The 15,432-nt window shown below is 41.3% G+C and overlaps 1 protein-coding gene across 8 annotated transcripts in view; it reads right to left on the reverse strand.

Annotated features, from left to right (window-relative positions):
- ARHGEF28 (Rho guanine nucleotide exchange factor 28) overlaps positions 1-15,432 on the reverse strand; it is a 317,873-nt gene that overhangs the window by 26,662 nt on the left and 275,779 nt on the right. For 6 of the 8 annotated variants that reach the window (XM_032335978.1, XM_032335973.1, XM_032335980.1 and 3 more), the window contains 5 exons: positions 13,207-13,307; positions 10,115-10,153; positions 9,973-10,020; positions 5,237-5,722; positions 3,851-4,151 (listed from right to left, as the gene is read on the reverse strand). In XM_032335978.1, the coding sequence (XP_032191869.1) occupies positions 3,851-4,151; positions 5,237-5,722; positions 9,973-10,020; positions 10,115-10,153; positions 13,207-13,307 (975 nt within the window). Of the gene's footprint in view, positions 1-1,148; positions 1,258-3,850; positions 4,152-5,236; positions 5,723-9,972; positions 10,021-10,114; positions 10,154-13,206; positions 13,308-15,432 lie in introns of all 8 variants that reach the window. The other 2 variants (XR_004283955.1, XM_032335977.1) reach the window with 2 other exon arrangements.

Consider the following 15,432-nt stretch of genomic DNA (forward strand, 5'->3'; position numbering starts at 1 on the left):
GGGCACCAAATCCTAATATGTACTGAAGAGAAACACTCAACACTCTTTTGGAATCCAAATTTAATAAAATTATTCTTCTGCCAATAGCTACATGACTAACACAAAAAACTTGGCTCTTGATTTAAATTTTATCATATGCATGGCAAAATCATAATGCTTTAACTACACTGAAGAGGAACTTTTTAGGCAATCTTCAAATACTGAGGTACAGATAAAAATATAACTGAAAAGAGAGACCAAGATTTCAGAGTAATTTCCATGCCATAAAGTGTTTTGTCCAGTGTTTAAGGAATAGGTCACATGTAGACTAATGGATGCACTGTATAATTAGTTCTAGAATTCCAAAGCTAAGAGGTGGGGGAAAAGTCACAAAAATATTTGTTTTGCCTTTAAGAAGAGTAATAAAACTGGACCCATTTCATGGGTCCAGTCACATAGAAATTGTCCTACAAGGACTATATTGTTTAAAGAAATTTAAATTTTCTGTGGTCTTATAGTCTTTTTGTAGTCTGTGTCCCTGAGAGGAGTGTAGATTAAGATCTTGAAACAAACCCCTCTTCCACTAAAAATAAAATCAAACACCAACTTGGATTTAATGCTCAAATACCCAAGATGTGTATTCATGAAACAACTTCTAAAAGTGGAAAGCAGAATTCTTTAAAGTGCTACCTTAAACAATATTTACAAGTAAGATGGGGTGATTATTAGGTGACATTAGAGAAACAAACCCTATTTAAGAAAATGGGCTTTATAGGAGAAAAGTGAAGCTAAATGATATTTAGGATATCTGAAGATGCTCAGAATCCATGTAAACAATGGCCACCACAGTTCCAAATACTTAGAAATATCTTCCAAATGGTAGTACCCAAAAAAGGGAGGAAGGGGAAGTAAACCACAAGAAAACAACAACAACAATAGTAACAACTGGCCCTTAACTGTGAACACCCTGCTGGGCATCATAGCAACATTTATTCCACTTCTACTGCAACTGCTACAAAAAGTACAATAAAACAGCTTTCTAGAAATCAGCCACATACAGTGTCCTGGCGAAGAGCAAGGGCTCCAGTGCAGGTCCTCCCGGGCTCCGTCTGGGGCTCTACCATTGAGTAGCTGTGGGACCTTGGACAAGTCACTGAACCTCTTCATACCTCAGTTTCCCACTGAGATGCAGAGAAGAACAGAGCTGTCCCCATAGACTGTTGGATTGAACGCATTTCTCCCTGGAGAACTGCAGTACAGGGCTGGAAATTCAGTGTCCTGTAATTGTTGGCAGTGACATTGGTGGTAGGGTAAAGGAAAACCCAGTTACAATCCGAGTTCAGTAAAATGGCTGGGGACATTGGACTGAACAAACCAATGAAAAGTCTACCGTCTGTTCTGTGACATCTAAACACATTCAAGAACCTAATTTACACCCCCCCCCCCCCAAAAATCTAATTTACACTCCATTTTTCCCATCAGGTGTACTGTTCTAGAGAGTCACGTGTCCACTGACCCCATGCCCACAGGACCAGATTGGGAAAAAGAACAAACCATCCTTCAAGGAGCTGTCTTCACACAGCTGACCTTGGGGCCTACAGATAAAACCTTCAGCACAGCACTCACCCACGGAGGCTAAAGGCACATTTCCCAAAAACACCAGCCAAGCACATCAGAGGCAAATTTTGTTGAGTCTGAATACTGTGAACCACGTGTTCTTAGGAGTGGCCGTTGAGTGACCACTAGCCCCAAGACGCAGTGGCAGAATGCGACAGCAAGCACGGACACCGCATCGTCCTGGACTCCAGCACCTGGACCATCACTCTCTCCACCTGCACACCCAGGCCACCTTCTGCCAGGAAGGCACCCTCCCCCCACCCCCACCACCAGCACCAGCACACATGGGGGGCCCGGGTGAAGTCCAGCAAAGACCACCATCAGCAGCTTATTTTATGCTACTGTCAACATTAAAAGCTGTGAACACACCAGTACAGTTTGAACAGTCGTATCTGGCCCTGGCCACCCTCCTAAGAACGTGTATCCAATTTTCATGCCACTTCTCTATCACCTCCTAATCTCCTTCTATTCTCTCCTCCAGAAACTGCTTAGCCTGTTTCGAGTAAACAAACATCAATAGTGTTTTCTGACCAGGTGCAAAACTCCAGTGCTGAACAGCACACACTGCATTCTGATCTAATCCCTACTTAGTACACACACCAGGATGTTCCCGATAGATTCAGGCCAGAGTTGATTTTCCTCTCCTCTGCCAATGTCCTTGGTGTCCTTGGCCTCTGCTGGACACACAAGAGCTGCAGCCTAAGTACATTTTCTCAGAATTTCCCTTGGCTATCTCTAATTCCTTACATGTGGCGAGACTGGTTTTGGATATAATCACTGTTTATTTCCTTAGTACACTTTCTATCTCCTGCGAGGGTGCTGCCAAATGTTTAAAAGCTTTATACTTTGAAGCCCAAGTCAACAGAAGAAGATGGGAGATACACAAAAAGGGAGAGATGCTTCTTTTAAACAAAAGCTGAATGTGGTTTAACTCAAATTGAGTTTTTGAATTCTACCAAATCAGGATGCAAAAGCTGCCCTGACAAAAACATAAAAAACACCGTGAATAGCAACTTAATGAATCCGCACAGCAAAGTAACATTTACCTAGAAAAAGTCTACTGCAGTGTGGTCTCCACGATACTAAAGCTGCAAGATAATAAATGGGTTGTGTCCTCTAAAATCTGCCTATTTAAAAAAAAATCCTGATGAACCATTCCATTTTATTTTTTTTTAATTTAAGATATATTTGAAATGATGCTTTGAGGAGTGATTTCATCCTCTCCCAGATGCTGACAAGAAATAAGAATGTTCCAGGAGTGACTAAGTCATGCAAAGAATTATCCACTACGAAGAATTCGCATCTTTTAGATTAGTAATATATCAACCCTCGGGCAGGGTCAGAATTATTACTCTCTGATTCAAAGTTGCTGAGTACCTTCAAAACTCTCTGTTGCTGAAAACTCCTCCCACAGACAAACTAAGAATATACGCGAAGCATGGCAACAAATCCGTGTCAAGTTCTGAAGATCTCTATACTACTGCTTGTTTTACGTTTCCGAACGATTTTGCTGTCAGTGATTTATTTCACATCCATGTGGCCGGCCATTTGTTTATTCTATTGCATGCCATCTGTTTTCTGGTAGAGAGGTTTCAAGTTCTTCTCATTCCCTACTTCGTATCCCACAGAAAACAATTTATAGTAGACATAGATTTAAATCACTCCGATTCATGTGGCGTTGGTAACTCAAGCTGCCTTTCATTTATATTTGGCAAATGCTTTAATGGGATTAGCAAATTGTGTTATTATGAGATATAACACCTTTTTTTTTTTAACAATGACAAATGATGTTAACAGGTTCATTTTGGGGGTGTTTAATAGTAGAAGAGATTTCACTAACATTAAAGGAAATTGCCTTTCCTTTAGAAAAGACCACAAGCCTTGTCTCTATGTTTTATTTCTGAGAGCCAGTGAGTATGCCTACTGGAATGTGGTAGAGTGTACAGTAAGGAATGACTCTCCCTTACAAGTCAACCAACTTGGTAGTTATCATCATTTAACCCACAGATCTGAAAACCCTGTCTGGTCCCTACATCTTGGTGCCATCCTCACAGCCCTCTAACCACGTTCCAACTTTTCTAGAAGATGGCCCCAGACTTCACCCAAGAGAAGTTTATGCCACAAACTCCAGCTCATCAGAACCAATTTATTCCCCTTCTAGGACTCACTTAGACTTGCTCTGAAGAAGAGCCAACCATTCAGAGAAACAGCTTCTTGTTGATACCACACAGATGACATTTAAAGTGTTAATTACCATTTTTACAAGAATCCTTGCTGCTTGGGTGGAGAGGGGGTTTCTGATGACAGGACCCAGCGGCTGTCCATAGTTCATGGTTGACATCCAAGGGCTGAGAAACGTCCAACTGGAGGTCTACTTGATTTTCACTAGTCCTTACCAAATCAGAATTAGCTATATTCTGGGGATAAGTGGCATCCTGATGGACACCTGATAGAGTCGATTGGTTGTAAGGGTTGAGTGACATTTGTACTAAGGCTTCATTAACGAAGAATGAATTTTCATGACACAAACTCTCGGATCGATTAAGTTCCATTACCTGTGCAAGAAAATACAGAAAAAAATACAATAATTTCTCTAGCAATTTGTGCAAGTTTTATAGAGCATTTATTTCTAATCGTTTTAGCAATCAAGATTTTTAATAAATCCTTATATCCATCCCCTTTTAATGAGCTAGCATCAAAACTTCAATTTGGTGTGTCTAGCCTATCTTTAAAAACAAAGCAAAAGCAAACAAACAAAAAACAAAAACAAAAACAAAAAACAAACAAAAAAACCCCCCAGCAGTGGTACCTTCTACTGAAGTGTTTCCACTTCAACAGAGAGCAGCATTTTCATTTTTGCTGACTAAAATGTTGAAAATATATGCATGAGGTAGTTGCAATATATGCATCTGGTGTTTGCAATAAACATAATTTACCCAACTTGAAAGGAAAATCAGATGCAATGCAGACCTTTCTTATCAAGCTTTGCCACTTTATGCATTATCAGTAAAAAGCATTCATGTGTTCAGAGCACAGCGAAGTAAACTCCTGGGGCAAATGGAACTGTCAAACATGAGGAGAAGGGGCACCAATAGAACACAATCCTCGGAAAGTTTTCAATATCCCACCCAGCCACTCATACTCAGTATACTCACATTAACTATTATTAGTTAACAGAAAAGTACTGTACTTGCTAAACTCAGGACCTATGGATTAGCTAACTGATCTGGTAAAAGGCCTATCTATACGAAACCTTGAAGACTAAATCATGCAAAGGGGTCCTTTAAGTCCAGGAAAGGTAGCGGGCTCCCAGCAAGCAGGGTGCCAGGACAAACTTTGCCTTCTTGGAGGACTCCCTTTTTGTGTTTCTTTCTTCAGGTAAGGGCGTCACAGAGTATACAGTGAGCCCCCCATCCAACAGGATGTAGGTCTTCCAAATTTCCCTGCGGTGAGTCAAGACATGTATGCACAGTCTTGGCAGGTTCCCAGTTTCTGCTCCCTACACATTAACTCTTAGGGGCTCTTATCACAGTGGGCAAAAAGACAGGCATCAGATCAGTATCCCTGGAGTGACCAGGACTACACCCGTCCTTGAGAAGCTGCCTCACACACCACTGCCGCAAGCAGGGAAGATCCGTACCTCTGTGCTTCCCGGAGAAAACGCTGCGGGAAGGCTACTCTGCCGCCCGTGTTTCCAACCACACAGCAGGCTCTGCTGGGCCCGCATCCTCTCCCTCTCCCTTTCCACCAGGCGCTGGCCCTCCCTCAGCCGCTCCAGGTTCTGTTGGTACTCCTGGAGCTGCTGGTCCAGCTCCCCGCGGGTCCTGAGCAACAGCTCCTCCTGTGACCGGCACTCCCTCTCGCGCTCCTGTAGCCGGCTGGCCTTGGCCTCCTGCTCCCGCTGCTGCTGGTCACACTGGCGGTGCCAGCGCCGCTGGTCCTGCTGGAACTGGGACTGCAGCTTGTGGATGTTGGCTAGCTCTTCCCGCTGCTTCTCCAGGTTGCGGTACTTCTCCTGGTCCTGGAAGGGGCTCCCTCTGAAGGACGGGCCAGGAGAGAGGCTCTCCTGCTGCTGGAGAAGCAGCCTGTGGACCTGGATGTGGCTGTCCTGGATGGTCAAGGCGGCCTGTGAGAGCAGGAGAAGGGCAAACAGTCAGGGCCTCCACGTGCTTATGCTTGGGGTTCTAATGACCTCCGAACACCAAAATCACAACCCCTTTCTTTCCTCTTAATATTCCTGTCCTTTCTAAGTTAGCTCCCCAGACTAACTTTGACATTCCGAAGAGGTTTATCACATTTTCTAGCAGGATGGCTTGAGAATTAATAAACCAACAAAAAAAGAAAAAAAAAAGGCACAAAAGCAAGTCATCTCCTCTTTCGGAAATGTGTTTTGTTGCTGGTTGTTGGTAATATTTAAGCAAGCCTTTTGAGTAAGAATTCAGTATATAAATTCACAAGACTGCATTCCTAGTCTATGTCTCATTCTCTGAGGTCTCTCCACTCAATAATTCACCAGAACTTAAGATTCTATATAAGCCTGATAGTATTCTTTATTTGAGTCCCAAACCAAAAATTACTTAAGCTATATTACATACATGAAAACATAAAAATAAAAGTCAACCACTTGGAAACTTTTGGTAAATAATCTTTTTATAATGTAATGCCCAAGGACAGCCGTTAATTTCATATTGAGGAGATACGTAAGTGGTAAAGCTATCTCGTTACTGTTATTTCTTCGTATTATTGCAGAAAGGTCATACATAAAGTCCTAAGCTGAAATTCATTTGTTTAATAGATTGCTAACAGGAGGCTGGAATGATTAAGGGAACATAGATACTCTAAAGCCCAGAGGACATTACCAACCAGATTAAAAAACCATTTGGAGTTACGGTATCTGCCTATGAAAAGTTTGGCAGCATCACAGGAAATAATTGCCAAGATTTGGAAGGATTCCACAAAACCAAAAAGAAAGGAAAAAAATCTCTGTGAATGCCCTGGGAAGCTTTTAATTTTGTAAGTTCCTGTTTAAAGCACAAAGAAACACAAAAGGGACAAATTGAAAATGGCCACATACTGGGTATGTATGTGTGTTTTGACTCGCTATTAAAAATTATTACTCTCCCAGGGATAAATTCACATTTTTCTTTCCTAAGAATTTTTAAAACTGTCCATGTAACAGATGCTGGGAATACAGGGATTTGACTAGTAGTTCTTTGTTAGATCAACAGTTCCCCCATACTTTTGAAGGTTAAAGAATGCAAAGAAATTTTAAATTAGTACTTGTCCTAGAATAAGATTCAAAAATGAATTTGCTGTAGCCTTTTGAAATAAAATTCACAGTTTTTACAATTGAAAACTTACTTTAAAAATTCCAAAACTCACATGAATATTTAAAGTCTTTTAGAAATTATTAAAAGGAGAACAATGATTATCATTGAAAATAGGTACTAATTATATTTAAATACAAAATAATTAGCATGTAAATAACCATTCAGGGCTCTGCTGACTTGGCTAGAGCAAACTGTAGAATGCACATTTATTAATTCTAATAAATTTCAAGGGCATCAATACAGCAAAACAAAAATCCAGCATTTTGTATATTGAAACTACCATGGGAGAAGACTACACTCATGAAAAGTTCACAGCACGCTAAGTAAGTGCACCAGGAAACTTTCTTCATGTCCAACATGTGAGATGAGACCACTCTCCTCTCTCACATGGAGGTGACCCTGAACTCTGGATATTCATTTTCACATTTACACTTGATACTTAGATCTAGGAAAGACACTAGCACTTGCTTTTCAAATTTAGGAAAATTCCCAGTTTGCTCTCTCAACTTTTGTCTTCTCCTTTCCACCTCCCCTCCATCTCTAACTCTGCTCCCCTAATATTGGGATCAAATTCCATTTGCATCTGATTTGAAAATGCCTATGTAAAAACTTCAATCATGCTTAAGAGATTCAGCTTCAAAGAGATGAATGCCCCACGAACAGACATCTTCCAGAGCCCACATCCTCAGACCCGCTCAAAAGTCGTGGTTAAGAGAATCCACTGTAGAATTTGCTATCTCCCTTCAATCTAATATTGTGCAAAAATTAGGTCATTTCGGTAAGCATTCCCAAACCCTGAATCCACAAAGCATGGCATGCCACACTGAAAAGGAGAGATGACCTGTGAATGTTTTCATCAGGCAACATAAGCTGAGGTACTCAATGTTTTCATCTCCCCAAAATTAGTGAACTATGCTCAAACTATAGCCATTTCTCAGTTAAAATGTAAAAGAAGGAATGTTTGTTTTCTATGATAAATCAGCTCTAAGATCTACCCCAGACCAACATGCTTAATGTCAGACACCAAAGGATTCCCATTAGATCTTGCACGAGACAAGGAAGCCTGCTATTGTCACACTTACTTACAACATTTCTAGAAGTAAGACAAAGTAAAAGCCAAGAAAATCAAATTGATGTCACCACTGAAGAATAACCATACTACTACTTTCAAATTTTAACATTCTATCTGAAACAGTCCAAAGAATAGAACTGCTAAACACAAACATCTTCTTCTAATCTAAAGTAAGAGATGACAAACAGCATGTTCTCCAACAAGGAGACTATTTACTTCAAAAGTGACAATTTTCTCCAATTTTGTTCATAAATAGGAAATTTTAATTTATCAGCCCTGGTATGAGGATACAAAACTTGTCAGAGTGATTCAAATCCCTTAGGAAAGAATATATAGGAAAGCATAGAAAAACAGTAAGAGACTATCACTGTCATATATTCAAATATAACCTAAAACTTTAATTACTAAGATAGGGGTACTAGAGCAATAGGCAGATGGTCAATAAAAGAAAGAAGTCTTGATGCAAAGCATAAATAAGAAAACATCAAATGCAGCATACTTTACATTGTTTTCTGGTGAAAACTTAAAGTCAGACTTACTTTTAATCTTCTTTTAATATTCAACAGGTCTAAGGTACGAAGTAGGAATGGCTAATAAACCAGGGGCAGGGGGGAGGAGTTTAGTTCCGATAGCAACCAAAGAAATGAAAAATAAGGTAATCAGATACCTTCATCTATTTTCTCAAATTGAGGAGGAGAGAGGGATGTTCATGGGTTTGATTATTTGGGGTAGTATCTATTAAAAAGCCTAAAAAAATAATTCTAGCCATTTATCCTAAGGAAACACTCAGCTGTGTTCAAAGAGCTTAGTGTGCAAGAATATCTAACAGACCTAATTAATACAGAATTGTAGCTACAAAGAACTGGATATATGCCATAGACTTGAATATTACACAGCCACCAAAAATTGTGCTACAGAGTAACAGCTGAATGAATAGAAAGGTACATGTTAAAGTAGAGTATATAGAAAATGATTCTAAAAAACTGGAGGGAGGAGCACCTGGGTGGCTCAGGAGGTTAGGCATCCAACTCTTGATTTAAGCTCAGGTCCTGATCTCAGGTCATGAGATCAAGTCCCATGTCTGGCTCTGCACTTGACATGGAACCTACCTGAGAATTTCTCTCCCCCTCTCCTTTCGCCCTTCCCCCCACTCAAGCTCTCTCTAAAATAAATAAACAAATAAAATCTTAGGGAAAAAAACTGGAGGGGTATATACAACATCACAATAGCAATTCTCTCTGTAGAATCACAAGCCACTTTATTTACTTACATCCTCAAATTTTTCTACCAATTTATACTTAACATTGGCATTGCTTTTGTCTCATTAAAATGCTTTTAATCCGTATAGTGAATGCTTGGATCTGGCCTCTCTTGTGCATGAACTAAGGGATCATCCCTGTAATCCTAAACGCAAGCACAGTTTTTATGTCTGTCTCTCTGTGAGAGACAGTGAGCCACCCGATGTGCCCCATCAGCCTTTGTGTGCCCAGCCCTTAGCACAGTGCCCAGCACAGAGAGAATGCCCAATAAATGTCAGGGGATGAACAAACAAAAGAATGAAGGAACTCCTGAATTATTTAACTGTTCTAAAGGCCCCAGTCCACAGGAGAAAGTGAAAAAAGTTTAGGTGCGAATTTAAGTTTTCCCCAGAAAATGTGAAGCCAGGCTACACTCACCTAAGAGTTTCACTGTAAACTTCAAGCCAGATCACAGTCATCCATATTTTTTAAAGATATGAACTGTTTTATGGTTTCAGAGAAGAACGGTCTAAAAAGCAGGAGTCTTGCCTCATGATTACAAAACCAGGTGAAATTCCAAGCAACTAGTAGAGCTACACTTTGGGAATTGGCATTCTTTTAAGATCATTCGCCACCTCTCAGACGTTCTAATTTTTAATGTCTGGGAATCATCTAGTAAAATGCATTGCATTAAGAGAAACGTTCCCAAGGTCAAAGATCAGAGGAACACAGTTACCTGAAGGCTATAGAGGAGACGGGTTAAGTTCTGTATCGCTTGTATAATCTGAAAGATAAGATCATAAGTGTCAAATTCCTGAAAAAGCACTCATTATCTGAAACTAAAGAGAGGATGACAATTTCATGTGTGTAGAGCTCACCTCTGACTGTGAAGAAACTGGGAAACTTCTATATTCCACCTAAAATACGTAAAAAATAAGAAAATGAATAATTGCTCTACTTTTGAAAAGCTGCACTTAGTGTTCCAAAATCTCTGACCTCAGGTAAATCACTTCACTCCCCCTAAACTCTTCTATAGTGACCCTCTTCTGGCCAGAAATCAAAGCCTACAGAATTAAACAACCCCTTGATGAGAGCCCCATCTGTGCAAACTCTGGATTTGAGATGCAGGGCAACTTTTCACCCAAACATCCCTTTAAAATAACAACAAGGGATGACAGTAAGGAAGCTCTGCACTCTCTCAGTAAGGGACAATATTTACCTTATGGAAACCACATGGTCAGCTGAGCTCTCCGTGCCCAGACTGAAGTTGGCCTTCGGGCCAGGCTGCCCCCCTGCATCCTGAGGCCAGATTTAGAAGCTGGAGGACATCCTGTCTGAATTCTAGCTCCCTGTCTCCAAGCTGAAGATTCACGAAGCCAAAGCAGCCAGCGGTTGGGAGAGGAAACCCAGACCCAGAGGTGGCCCAAGGGTCAGCACCTAGCTGGCCTGCTCGAGATCCTACTCTGAACTCAGTGGAAACATCTGTGATCGCCTTAGGAAAAGCACTATCAGCAGAGGCCATGAGTGGGGCTGGAGACCACCTGCTCCTGGGGGATGGGGGTCTATGTTTCATTCTTTGTCTCCCTAATGCATACAGTAGAGACACATGTGGACAGTGAGGATTTCTGGTTTCCAGGATTGAACTGAACATTTGTCTATTCATTTATTGCCTGTCTTCTTTCACTAGGACATAAGCCCATGAGTAGTAGGGCTTCTTACATGATTCAGTGCTGTTATCTACAAATGTAACAGTGATGTCTAACATGTAAGGACATTCACACTTCATTCCCTAAATAAATATCATGCATCCGTTGTATACTCCACTCCTTGTGCTATGGGAGATCACCAAATTCCCTGCCTTCCTAGAACCTACTGTCCCCTGTACATTGCTTGCTCTTATCTGAGCAGCTTTACACTGAAGCCATAAGAAACGGTCAGCTGTGGTAATGTTCTTGGGTAACTCTGGACTTGTAAATTCAATCAGTTCAGGCTGGTGAAGCTTTGAGGAGATAGCCAGATCCCTTCTTCCTGTCCCTCCCCCACACTCTTCCCCATATTGCCCATAAAAGATTTCTTTACTGACCAGAACCTCTAAGATAGGAAGGACAAAGGATGGAATAGAACATGAAGTTTAGAGTCATTAGGCCTGTGCCTGGAACCACCCCCCCTTCCCCACCCCCCACGATACTGGGCTAAGAACCCCCATTCTCTAGTGAGTTCTAGAGTTCTCTCTGCTCTTGTGGTTTGGTCCCTGCTTCACAGTCATTAACTTTGTAATAAGGAAATCATATGCTATAGAATTTTTATACTCTATACAAATTAGAAACATAGAAATGAGCTGAATTATGTTACATGTGGTTACTTATTTCCAAGAACAGTGAAGTTTGATACCAGAGATGTTGAAGGTCCTATTTTTCATGGAGCTGGTCTGCCACCTTGTGGTGTGTGTGCGCATAACCGCAGCTGGTGATTGACACACCAGGTATTTTTTTCGGTCTGCGGCACTTTTAAAATTCTTTCAGAAAAATATTTTTAAACCTTACCTGATAAAAGAAGCTAATTATAAAATATCCATCACACTTTGTTTTTAAACGTTTGATTTCAGGCGATACTGTTCTTTTTGTCAATTCATTTTCTCAAATGCCTTATTAAAATTCTTCCAGAGAGGTTCACCCCATGGTTCACTCCCCAAATGAGGGGGACCTACACACCTCATTTCACTTACCTGTGACTGAACCATAGAAGGAAAAAAGACCTTAGGGGTGGGAGCCACCACAATTTCCATTCAAGAAAAAACTATTACTAACTAACCAGCCTTCCTTCTCTCTCTCCCTTCCTCTAGGACAAAGGCAGTTGGAAGCAACAGACTGAAAAGTGAAATCCACACTGAAAAGGAGGAAAAAAGTTGGAATGTTTTAAGAAGAAATAAGTCAGAAAGCTTACAGTCAGAGTAAGCAGAATAAAATATTGCATTCCTGTTTTTATTTTGGCTTATGACTTTTTAAAAAAAAATACTAAGTCACAGTCATATCTCCTGTGGATTTTAAAAAATCTTTGGAGTGGTGTCTCAGTCATATATAATAAATGCAAAAATACATAACATAAATTATTACATAAATATATGACATATGTCATTTTTCCACATTAGCACATACTGGTATCTGGTAATGGGTCTAACGTGATTTTAGATAAAAACTGAAACTTTTGAGCCCCAGCCTACCCTGGGGAGGCCAACTAGCCACCTCCCAGAATCCTACTCTTATTCCCAATTTCTGACATCCCTACTCTTATTCCCAATTTCTGACATCCCAGATTCATTTGAAGTGAAGAGGAAGTTCCCTGCATTTAGTTTTTCAATGAGCATCACAACCTATGTGTAAACTATGTCCCCCCTACCCCCTCAAAGGCATTTGGAACCACTTTGCCCCCAAGCAAAATGTGGTCAGGTTGACTAAAAAGTCTCACAAAAAAGTAGGTGACCACGTGGGTAGAGAGGGGAAAACAATCTGAAAAGACAGGAAGGTAAAAGAAAGTGAAAGCAGCAACAGGAGTCCAAGTCCACATTATTTCCGCCACTTAGCACCACCTGGCTGCCTTAAGGACACCGCCGGCTGCCAGGACCGCCTCCGGGCCAAGGGCCACTAAGTGGCGGGTGACAAGCTAGAGCTTAGCAGGGAGAAAAGCAGAAGGGAGACCAGAAGTAAGAGTGCGCAGACACACAAACATTCGAGTTTTAAATCCTTTTAATAATGTTGAAATCGTTTCTTTGTTTACACCTACATGATAGAGGCAGAGCAAGAACATTTTGAGGAAATTTAAGTCAGAAAGGTTAAATAAAGAGTAGGGAAGTTGAGAACAATTGAGGAAAAACACTGGCATACCACTCACTGCCACCGACAGCCCAGGACCTGAGGTTACGTTACTACACAAAGTAACTGGTGCCATTTACTAACAAATCAGTTCACAATACCTTCTCCCCTGCATCAGAGACTGCCAAGTCGGTTCCCAAACCCTGGGTGCCAGGATCCACATCCCAACAGCCTCTTCCTCCTGTCCCTTCTGTGACTAGTGCTGGAGGCACACCAGTGAGACAGAAACAGAAAGGACATCATCAAACAGCAGCCAGCGCACAGGGTTCTTGTGTACACAGCTGACACATATTTCAAAGTAAGAAACACAAAAATCACACATAGTACATACTCTCATACAAGGGGCCAAAACAGTGCAAAGCACAGTGTCCCTGCCCTCGGGGAGCTTACATGCTAAGAGATACCAAACTGAAAAATGGCCTCAATTATCACCCATCTTTTACATTTTCTTTCTTGCAGAGAGGTGGCAATATGGAGAGGAGGATTCTACATTTCACTTTTGCTTACCAGGCAAAAGCCACTGGGGAGGAGGAAACTGGGAACAGGCACTGTACAGCAAAAGCAAGGGCTGGCTGACCCAGGTCTAAGCAGACAGCTGGGCTGATAGGCTCCTTGGTGGCTAGTGTCAGAGCAGCAGACCAGGAACAAGGTTTAGAAGGAGGAATCGACACAGGGAATGAGATATCTTTCTAAGTAGGGTCAGGTTGGCTAATACTTCATGAGCTCAACAGTCGTACAAATAGGAACCTGTCCCTGTCTCGAAGTAACTTTTTAAAAACAATTTCCAAGCATTTTTTTCTCATAATACTGCTTATATGCTACATTCACAACAACTGAAATACTGTATATTTAATGTATGAAACACAGAAATATTTCTAAATCCAGAACTATTTTTAAGAAACACAGATTTCACTCTGCCCATTAAATCTCTGCTGGTGGGATTTTCTTTGCCCATGGGAATTCCATTAAAACTTACACTATGCTCACCTTAGGCAGATTTAAACTAGACTTTCCAAAGCATTTCCACACACAGACTTACACTGGAACCATGTCCAGACGGGGCCCTGGTGAAATATTCACTGGGACACATGGTTCCATCTTGAAACTTTACTATTGATGGAGGAAATACTTTTTCTCCTTCTCTAAATGAAAGTCCTCTAGGACTCCAAAAGCCACTTCTATTACAAAGAATTTTTTGTTTAAGTAGAAACTGCTTCGAATTCTATCAGCTAAAAATTAAATTCGTTTTGCTCAGGCTGGTCAATGCTTTTCACTTATAGTGAGGGACATTTTATAGAAATTTATGTGTCACTCAAAAAATGGTTCCACTCCTGGGCATTATACTTACTTCTTAAGAGAGATATCCAAGACTTTACCAAAGAGCTACCCATTATCTCGCTCTCCCTCCTCCCACTGCCTGGCAATGAGGACCATCAGATGGGCAAAGAAGTTGATGGTGAGACAAGTGATCAGGTCCCTCTTTTCCTTATTCAGTTTCAGATCTCCAGCATTTAGGAAGGGGTAGATTATATTCACCATCTGATTAGGTATATTGAGGATGAAAATAGAAGGCCTTGCTTGGTCTATGACTTCAGATTGGCATGGGCTTGACTTAGAAGGACTCAGTCCTTAAAGTCCAACAAAGAACTGACCCAGTCAGTGAAAGGCCCTCATTTGGGAATCGTCTTTTGCCTCCACCAACCTTATAAAGAGAATCCAACTCTTATAGCACCAGGCTCCAATCCAGCCCGGAAACAAAGAGGTCTTCGGGGGTACGGGACCCTAGAAACATGCCCCTGTCCCTTCCGTACGTGAATCCTGGTATCAGGGCACTGTAAACAGCCTCTCAGCAGTTTTCACAGATGTCATGGGTGTCCCTGGGCCCTCTCCCCAGTCATGGGAGATGTGCGTACAGACTGGAAGAAACTTCACTGCCTGGTCTTGAGGGAGGGAAGAGGCAGCCAGGTGCTCTGAGCAGCTGTAGGGGCCGTGTGGAGCCTCCTCAGCTGTCCCTGGGGTGAGGCTGAGAGCAGCAGATCCCCCCATGTATTTTTAGATGGAACTCCCTCGATGGCATAATGAGTTTCTTCTTTTAAAAGGAAATCACCCAGGGCAGTACAACTCCCCTGATGAATTTGGGCTGTGTCAAAATGAAAAACATATGTGCACTTTCTGAAAATAGAAACGCAGGGCTGGATCAAGCAAAATTTGAGAGGACAAAATAATTATTAGTGTCGATCTCAAAAAAAGTCCAGAGTTTTAAAACTGTACTGCTTCCATGGATCCTAATTAACCAAGGGATGTTGTTAAAGAAATTCAGAGATAAT

Source organism: Mustela erminea, chromosome 3 (assembly GCF_009829155.1).
Source record: "Mustela erminea isolate mMusErm1 chromosome 3, mMusErm1.Pri, whole genome shotgun sequence".
In the NCBI taxonomy this organism is placed as follows: Eukaryota; Metazoa; Chordata; class Mammalia; order Carnivora; family Mustelidae; genus Mustela; species Mustela erminea.